Consider the following 9,951-nt stretch of genomic DNA (forward strand, 5'->3'; position numbering starts at 1 on the left):
ACAATTCATACAGCTTGAATAAATTGAATTAGTCACAATTTTAGTATTTACGTTTGGTATTCTTGATGTGAAAATGGGTCTTAAATTTTCTAAAGATTGGTCTTTAAAAAGTCTTAAAAAGGTCTTAAATTTGCTCAGCTGAGAGCTGCAGTAACTATGTAACATCTCTCCTTTCCCCCCCCACCCCCTCCCACTCTAACCCCTACACCCACTGCATCCCCTACTAACTCACCCTCCTTCTCCACCTTCTCTCCCCTCTCAGACTCTGACCTCTCCTCCCTGCTCCAGGGTCACAAACCCACCACGTGTGCCCTGGACACCCTCCTCACTCACCTCTTTCAAGCTGCTGCTCCTGCTCTACTTCCCTTCATCTCCTCCCTTCCTCCCTCCAGAGCTACCGTCCTGTCTCCCTCCTACTCTTCCTCTCCAAAACCCTCGAGCGGGCTGTACACCGCCAGCTCTCTGCTTTCCTGTCCAACCACTCTGCTCGACCCTCTCCAATCTGGCTTCCGCCCTCCTGTCTGTCACCAACTCACTAAACTCTGCCCGAGCTGCCTCTCTCTCCTATGTCCTAACTGCTGACCTCTCTGCTGCCTTTGACACTGTCGATCACTCTATTCTACTATCCTCTCTCGCTGACCTGGAAATCTCTGGCACTGCTCTGGCCTGGTTCTCCTCCTACCTCTTCAACCGCACTTACCAGGTAACCTGGTGTGGAGCAACCTCCACACCTCGCCCTCTCTCAACAGGAGTCCCCCAAGGGTCAGTCTTGGGTCCTCTCCTGTTCTCTCTCTACACCCGCTCCCTGGGCTCCCTCATCGCATCCTATGGTTTCTCATACCATTTCTATGCTGATGATGCTCAGATTTTCCTTTCCTTCCCCACCTCTGACTCCACCATCCTCTCCCGTATCTCTACCTGTCTGTCTGCTATCTCCTCCTGGATGCACTTGCATCACCTCAAACTCAACCTCTCTAAATCTGGGCTTCCGAGTGGCACATCTGGTAAAGGCACTCCGCGTGGACTGCAGGATGTGCCCCATAGCCTGGAGATCACCGGTTCAAGTCCAGGCTATTCCACTGCCGACCGTGGACGGGAGTTCTCGGGGAGGCGAACAATTGGCTGAGCACCGCCCGGGTGGGGAGGGCTTAGGTCGGCTAGGCTGTCTTCGGCTCACCACACACCAGCAACACCTGTAGACTGGTTGGGCACCTGCCAGCCTGCCTGTAAGTTGCCCAGAGCTGTTTTATCCTCCGTCGCTGTAGCTGTGAGGTGGCTGCATGGCGGGCCTGCAGAGTGAAAAGAAGAGGACGGCTGACGGCACAAGTATCAGAGGATGCGTGTGTCTGTCTTCATCTCTCCCGAGTCAAAGCAGGGGTGGCAGCGGTGAGCCGGGTTGAAATAAAAATAATTGGGCTTTCTAAATTGGGGAGAAAAAATAATTGCCAATTCCAAATTTAAAAAATAAAATGAAAATGCAACAGTCTAAGTTTTACATCAATAGCTCATTTGGGTACAATAGTGAGCAGGTAGGTTTGTTGATTGTTTGAGTAGTATTGTTCCTTGGGATAACAAAGTACTGAGCTCAAATCATGTGATTTCATGAAAACGCCAGGTGCTCATTGTTTGGTATTTGAGTTGAGTTAAAATTACCCAAATTAGTTTAAGAGAAACCAGAAAACTGGCTCTGTGAGGGACAGGCCACATCCTGGAAGGCAGAGGGTCACCACATCGACCCAGGACCATTATGCTGACTGTTGTATTGTTCAAGCCAACTGGTGGGGCGGTGGAAGTGTGATGATGTGGGGAGGAATCTCCTTTAACACAAGAACGCCTTTGGTGCAGATTGCGGGCAACCTTACTACTCAGCGATACATTGACAAAGTCCTTAAAACAACAGTTTTTCCGTTCTTACAAGCCAATCCGGAAGTGTCGATTTTCCAGCAGGACAATGCAAGACCACGCAGTGCTAGGATTACAATTGCACGACTTCAAGAAAACAATGTCTAGGTCTTGCTGTGGCCAGTTTTTTCTCCTGATCTGAGTCCAGTAGAACATCTGTGGGACCAAATCGCCAGTGCCATCCACAGGAGACAACCGCTACCAGCCAACCTTTGCCAGCTGGCTGCATCTGCACAGAAAGAGTCTATCCAGAGGCTGATCGGGTCTATGCGTCAATGCTGCCAGGATTGTGTTAATGCTCAGGAAGGTCATACCTGATACTAACTTTGTAATGCTTTCATTTTGACAGTGTGTCATGTTTCATACTGAAAACTTATCATGATTCTTTGATCTGTATTTTTGTTCACATTTTCTGGGATTTTGTTTGGTATCTATGTTTAAAATATTTGATTAAATCCATTAGACCTGAGTGTTGTGTTTCTTTTGTGCATCACTATATTTGTCTATTGCAATGAATATGTTTTTTTATTGTATTATGAGCTTGAAACAACTGCTTGAAATTACACAACAAAGATTTTGAAACCCCAAGCATGTACCTAACAGTAAGGCATGTTAAACTGAGCCATGTTTGGAAAACATTACAGCAAAAATGAACACATTTGTAGCCACTACTTGAATGGTTCAAAATGTTTAAGTGAAGTTTTGAGAACTTACTAAAATACACCCAAATTAGACTTTGGTTTTTTACTAAGTTTTTGGCAATGTCGCATTTATGCTTGGCTGGATGTACTACTGTCTAGTAGTATATATAACAATGCAATAGATATTCTTTAAGTCTATGTTTTGTTGTTACCAAGTAGGCTATAGTTCTCCTGTAATGACAAAAGTACACACTATTTAAGTCAAAATTTTGCACACATATAACCCCCAGAACAAAATGTGACAAAGTACAAAATAAACTTCAAATCAAGGTTTTAGTTTTTTAATGCCAAGGAAGCTTTACTTTCATATGTTATACATTACAAAGAAATATAAAGGGGGGGGGGGGTATTTGTGTTTGATTGAAGAATGCATAGTTTAAGTTCAATTATGTATATTTGTTTCAGTTTACCATTTTAGTATAAGTAAGACCACTGTCATCACATAATTAATGATTAAAATGACTGGCGACCATATTTTTCTCTTAATAAACCATGATAAAGATTATGGTCAAGAACAGAACGGACCCCAAATTCATTTTATATGCATCATACTCAAACTGAAGTTTAATACATGAATAAAAGGGGGGTAAATAAAAAATATTTCATACCAAGCAGTAGTGTAGATTGTATACTTCACACTACAATACGCCACTTACCAGGGTTTCCTAATCCTGGTTTTGGGGGACCTCTGTGTCTGCTGGTTTTCATTCCAACAGTTCTCAATTACTTAATCAAACCCTTAATTGAAGTAATAATGTGCTTAATTAGATATTTTGAATTGTTCTCGGCTCCTAAAAAGTTGCCGATTTCAAGTTACTTATAAAATTGTATAGCTAACTTGAAATCTCCAACTGTTTAAAATCGAAAACAATTAAATAGGTCTAATTAAGCTAATGAGTTGTTCGATTAAGGGTTCAACTAAGTAATTGAGACTGAGTTGGAATGAAAACCAGCAGACATAGGCGTCCCCCCCAAGACCAGGATTGGGAAACCCTGACTTAAACCACTAATATTAGTACTCTGACATAGGGTAAGTTCAGGAGAGTGTATATTACAGGTTTAATAAATACACAGGGGTTGAATCCAAAGCTTTTATTTAAACAGTATGTAATTGTGAAAAATAGTCGATCTGTAATGCCATTTTTTTTCTACCTCCATTCAATCGAACACACAGAACTCCTTTTTTCCGGCTTATTCCAACACTCACTCTCCTTTTTCGGCCCAACTCGATCCCCGAGTGCCCAGTCTTGCAGTGACACCTTCAGCAGGACGGATCAATACATAAGTAATACATAAATCAATTTAAATCACTTCTGTACTATACACTACAATAATGGTTTTAACCTTTTCCAGGGTCCTACACTCTTCCCCCAGTTTAATAAATGTCCCAACATTTGTATTCTGTGAGCGGGTGGGTGCACACAGAGAAAACAGACAGGAGTTTCCAAAACAAAGCACGGTTTTATTTCAGTATTTATAAGGCTTGCTCTTATACTGCAATGTCCGCTGCGTTATCGAGCCATGTCCATAACGAAAGTAAACAGTTCAAACAAGATTTCAAACAAAACAAAACCACCAAAACAAAAATGCCGATGTAAACCAACTGGACCAATAACCACGTCCAGTTGGTGAATAGGTCATTCCACCTGGGGTTTGGGTTTTTTCCAGCTTGCTTGGCTTCTTCTACCCTTACTCTGCAGTCCAGTCTTTTATGGATCCCAGCAGCGGGCAGGCCGTTCCTCGTAGCCCCTGTAGAGAACAGGGAATTGCAGACGCAAAGGACCACCACGTTATCCGACACTGATTCCTGTTATTCTATTCCAGTCTTGTGGTAGATAAGCCCCAGAGGTTCTCAGGCAGGAAAACAAAACAAACAACCCACCAGACTGCCGGCACATACTCCCTTTTACCAGCCAGGCATTTGGCTGTTACAGGCTACAGGTGTGGGCCAATTAAGGCCAATGATAGTCTAACAATAGTCAAGCCATGATTGCCTACCTAACCACACCTGCAGCCTGTTGGCCCATTAACTCCTTGACGTTATGGCAGGCATGTATGCTGCCCACAGGTCCATCTGATCATTACTGGCAACCTCTGTGGGCTCATACCAAGCCTGCCATGAACGACTCCTGGTGGTAAACTTGTGAGCTGGCTCACAATTCATTTGGACACAATATCACTATACTGATGGTAACTATTTACCAATTATTACAGCTAAGCTGTCTTTCTTAGGTAGAGCTGTTGCTTGTGTATTGTAGGATAGAAAATCACCAAAACACACATTTTGTTATAGGCCTGGTAGCTGATCAGTTCCACTAGCACTGCTAACTAAGTGCTAACAGCACTACTTCATCTAACAGTAATGTAATGACACAATATTTTCCAAATAATACATTTCCATACAGTAGGACACTTGAGTTCTCCGTTCCTATGTAGTCACTATCTTGGTTACTGGCTTCAGTTAACACTGACATAATTAATCCTGAGAACTGTCCAAACAATTTCAGTATATTTAAATTTCTTTTCACAGCAAGACTAGGTACCATTTTTTAATATTAATGCGATGAATCTTAATAAATTTAGATTTTTAACGATAAATGCTTACAAGAAAACAATTGTTTCACCTGCATTTAACTTTTTTTTCAGTGACATCAAGAACACTTGACATTTCAGTCCTGCTCCTTACTTGTTAACATTAGTATTTACTGTCCTCAAAAGGCTGCTTTAGCCTCTTAATAGAGTCTTAAAGGGACTGGTGAGCCAGTGTGTCCCCCAGGGTGCAGGTTGATGATACATAGTCCCAGGGTATAAGTAGTTATTGAACTTACTGTTGCATTTGTGAAATTTGGCTGTCCCAGGTTGTCATAAGTGAACATGCTTCTGGGGACCCTCGTCCTACAAGATTGTCGTGGGGATTCAGGTAAGGGTGAAATCTCCTTGTGACAGGATTGACCGAGGTTTGAGACTCAGAGACAGTATAGAGTTCAAAAATAAAGTTTTAATAAACAAAAATACAAAATAAACCAGCACAAGGGCCAAACAAAAAGGTTTCAAACACAAAATACAAACACAAAACAAAAACTTACAAAATAAAGTTTCCAGGCTGGGCGTTGCCTTCACTGGAACAGAAAACACAGCACAAACAAAACACTCCTCCTCCTCCTCCTCCTCCTCCTCCTCCTTCTCCTTCTCCTTCTCTTTCTCCTTCTCCTTCTCCTTCTCCTTCTCCTTCTCCTTCTCTTTCTCTTTCTCTTTCTCTTTCCAGAACTCTCTCTACAACTCTCCCTCCTCCTAGCCAGGGCCTCTCCCCTGGCTTTTATCCCCTGTGGCTGGAGCCCAATTATTCAATAATTGCTGATTAGTCAATTAGGGCTCCAGCCACATTCTCACATGTTTTTCTGGCAGGGAGGAATTTTAACCCCCTCCCTGCCAGTCCCAACCATGATCATAAAGACGGGGCAGTCCCCCGTCACACTCCTGTTGCAATAACAGATCACTTTGTGGGAGTTCAGGAGGTGCAACTTCATCTCATAACTAGTCCATGTTGTTTTCTGCAGGATCCCTTTGGTTGGTGGATGAACAAAGTCCAATTCATCCTTGGAGCTGTCTGACTCATCCTGTGAAACTTTATGCAGTCTCTCCTTAACACGCGCTTGCTTTTAGTTTGCAGTTAGGAGATTGCTGACTTTTTAACCATAACTGCTTCTGCCCGTTCCACTTTCAGGTTTTACTGTATCCTTTTCTCCTAACGACAATGTGGACTTGGTTTTCCCAAAAAGCTTTCAGTTTCCCCTGTCTCCCACACTCTGAAAGGTTTCTGACTAGTACTCTATCACCTTCATGGAGTGCATTGCCTCTCACTTTCTGGTCATAGTGTTCTTTTCCTCAAGATGTGGACTTGAGGATATTTTCTAGGGTTAACTGGTAAACATCTTTCATTTGGGCTTGCCAATGTTCTGCATATCCTTGTGGTGTGCTGTTTTCAGGTTCTAAGTTCAGTCCAAATACCATGTCTATTGGCAATTTTGGTTGTCTTCCATAGAGGAGGTAGAAGGGTGAGAATCCTGTTGCGTCACTTATGCTACGTTTACACCTGCACACCCAAGCCGAGCCGGTGCCGAGTCGAGCCAGCCTGGTGTGGCTCCGCTCATTCGGCTCGCATTTACACTAGAGAGAGGCGAACCGAGCGAATGACGTCACTAATAATGAACGTGCTGAGTAGCAAGTTGTGAAAGACGACGAACGACAGTGAGAATGGCGGTTGCTGTGGCGGATCAAGATGTTTTCGTTGTTTTTTTTGTTGAATCTTTGTGTTTTACCTGCTGAATAACACGGTTGAAATGCATCGAAGGATTGAATATAAAAAGAAAAAAATGTTTCTGGAAGAGAGTCGCAGTCTGAGTCTTTTGAAGATGAATATGGCCATCAGACTTAAGGCAAAAAAGGTACGGTTTATTTTATTTTTTTTATTAAAAAAAATAAACTTGAAAACACAGTCGGTTGTATTATCAGCTTTGTTGGAAACTAGGGTAGTTTCTTTGTTATTACCTGATGTCCGCGTTTGACTAAAAAAACGTTTAAGCTATTTTTTTTATTTTTTACTTTTACAAGCACTCGTGTCAAACCAGTTACAAGCACTCACGTCAAACCTTTTAAAAGATTAGCATAACAACAAGAAATACATACCACTGTTTATAAATGTAAAAAGAAGCAAAAAAAAAAGTTACAGAAGGAACAATTTATGACATAAACATTAATAGTTGTGCTACACTCATAGGTAAACATAATACACAGGGGTTAATAACATTATATTTTGTATTTATATTGTGAGATTTCTATGTGTATATTGGAATATTTGTGTAGGTAGGGATTATGCTTAAAATGAATTACTTATTAGTAGTGCAAATATTACTCAATTTTTTTGTGTTTTCAGAATTTAATATAATTATTAACCAATTTATTATTATTTTTCCTAGAGAATCCTGCAGTATCGGATCCAGTGCAGAAGGCGTTGCTCAGTATGGACACACATTCGATCAACAGATTGGTGGGAAAGAATTGTTGGGAACTTCACAGACGCCCAGTGGCTTAACACCTTCAGAATGTCACAAGAAACTTTTGAATACTTATTCCAAAGACTGACACCCACACTCCAAAGATCACATACAAAATTCCGCTTGTGCGTCCCTGTGCATAAAAGAGTAGCTATTGCTTTGTGGAAGCTTGCAACTAATTCAGACTACAGAATTGTAGAGCACCTATTTGGGGTCAGCAAAGCAACTGTATGCAGCTGTGTGCAAGAGTTTTGCATGGCAGTAACCAAAATAGTCCTACAAGAACACATGGCAGTTCCCAGTGCAGAGCAATTTGCAGAAATGTCTGACTACTTTGGACGAAGATGGGGAGTGCCTCAATGTGTTGGTGCAATTGACGGTTCACATATCCCTATTATTGCTCCACAACACTACCATTGCAACTATTTTAACAGGAAAGGGTGGCATTCCATCATTTTACAAGCAGTGGTAGATGGCAAGGGACACTTTGGGGACTTGAATGTAGGTTTCCCAGGCAGTGTTCATGATGCAAGAGTACTAAAAAATTCTACTCTTTGGACATTAGTATCCAGCAACCGCCTGTTCCCCAGCATCACAAGGAACATATCTGGATGTGATGTGGGCTACTACATTCTTGGCGATCCAGCATACCCTCTCCAGAGGTGGCTGATGAAACCTTTCTCAGACACTGGCAGGCTAAGTGGGCAGCAGAGGCAGTATAATTACAGGGTGAGCAGAGCAAGATCTGTTGTTGAGAACGCATTTGGGAGGTTGAAGGGCAGATGGCGGTGTCTACTGAAAAGAAACGACTGTGACGTTAACTTAGTAAAGAGAATGGTTTTGACATGTAGCGTGCTTCACAACATTTGTGAAAAACATGGGGAATACTACAGTGATGATTGGGCAGCCACACTGGAATTAGAACAACCTGTACATGTGTTACCAGAGAGAGGGGTGAATGAAGGGGCTGCTGTACGTGAAGCTCTTGTTGAGTATTTTAGTGCTGACATGTGCAATACTGATTAAAAAGAAAGATTGGGCTGCCATCCTGGAATTAACACAACCTGTACATGTATTTTAGGGATGACATGTGAAATACTGATCTGTATTTTGTTACCTTTTCTGAACTGTTTAATGTTGCAAGAAAGAATAAACATTCACAAATTGGTTTAACAGAAATATCTTTATTTGTTGTGTTTACATAAAATATAATTTATATAAACCATTTCTACTGGATACTTAAACTATACATTAATAATGTATTAACACAAAACATATGCAGAATTTAACTTTATATAACATTTACAGAATATTAACATAAACATAAATGTTACTATTCTGTAAATGTTATATAAAGTAAAATTCTGCATATGTTTTGTGTTTATACATTATTAATGTATACAGTTTAAGTTCATACAATTAACTGTTCATTATTAATCTACAGGAATATCTTTGGCATTTCTTGTTAGCAAGGCCTCTCCAGTTCTTCCCAGCACAGATATTAGCTGTGTGTTCAGTGTCGTGGATGCTTCCCTTTCCCGTTCCCTTTGCTCCCGGTCCAACGCCATTTGCCTCTCACGAAAGTCACGTTCAGCCTGCATTTGCACTTGCATGAAGTCCATGTACTTTGTATCAGACTCTCTCATGACCTTAACCAGTTCAAGTACTGGAGCCGGTGCATCAACCCTTTTACGTTTTTTCCCTGAAAGAAATGAAAACACAAACTAAACAAATTAGTACTGTTGGTTTACCTGCCACAGACTGTGAAATAGTTTATTTTCTAAAGTTGCTTAAAATTAAACATGAAATAACCCCCTATAAAAATGTACCGTGGTACTTGTACCACTGGATTTTGGAACAGGGTATGATGGCATCAGTGTGAAAGTACAATGGTATTGTATAATATATGTAAGCCTATATATTCTATCTATACCATCAATGTACAATGACCTATTATAGTACTATAATGCAGTACAAACATAATAATACAATAGTATATAGCTACACTATACCATGGTACTAGAAATAGTAGTACAAAGTAACATTGTTCAAAGAGAAAAAAAGACCGCTACATCCAGATAGTTACTCCACTTGAAATAAAAAATGAAATAGAGGTATTGATTTTACTTTTAAGTGATTTGTTTTTAGTGGCGAGTACTTTATCTTAGAAAGAAATCAAGGCAACACAACAAAATGTAGAAAGGATGTTTTTAAAACAATTGTTGTCCTGTGTAGTGTCCCAGCGGAGGAGGGCGTTTCAGTCCAGTTGGAACTGCTGTCGAGTTCATCTTCTT

The 9,951-nt window shown here is 41.0% G+C and overlaps 1 protein-coding gene across 1 annotated transcript; it reads left to right on the plus strand.

Annotated features, from left to right (window-relative positions):
* The first annotated feature begins 6,842 nt into the window (after positions 1–6,842).
* Positions 6,843–8,776, plus strand: zgc:113227 (uncharacterized protein LOC541506 homolog). Its single transcript, XM_059025936.1, has 2 exons — positions 6,843–7,048; positions 7,580–8,776. Exons 1-2 carry the CDS (start codon positions 6,944–6,946, stop codon positions 8,681–8,683), a joined length of 1,209 nt encoding a protein of 402 aa, XP_058881919.1. The 5' UTR covers positions 6,843–6,943; the 3' UTR covers positions 8,684–8,776.
* The last annotated feature ends 1,175 nt before the right edge of the window (positions 8,777–9,951 follow it).

Source organism: Acipenser ruthenus, chromosome 6, assembly GCF_902713425.1.
Source record: "Acipenser ruthenus chromosome 6, fAciRut3.2 maternal haplotype, whole genome shotgun sequence".
Lineage (NCBI taxonomy): Eukaryota > Metazoa > Chordata > Actinopteri > Acipenseriformes > Acipenseridae > Acipenser > Acipenser ruthenus.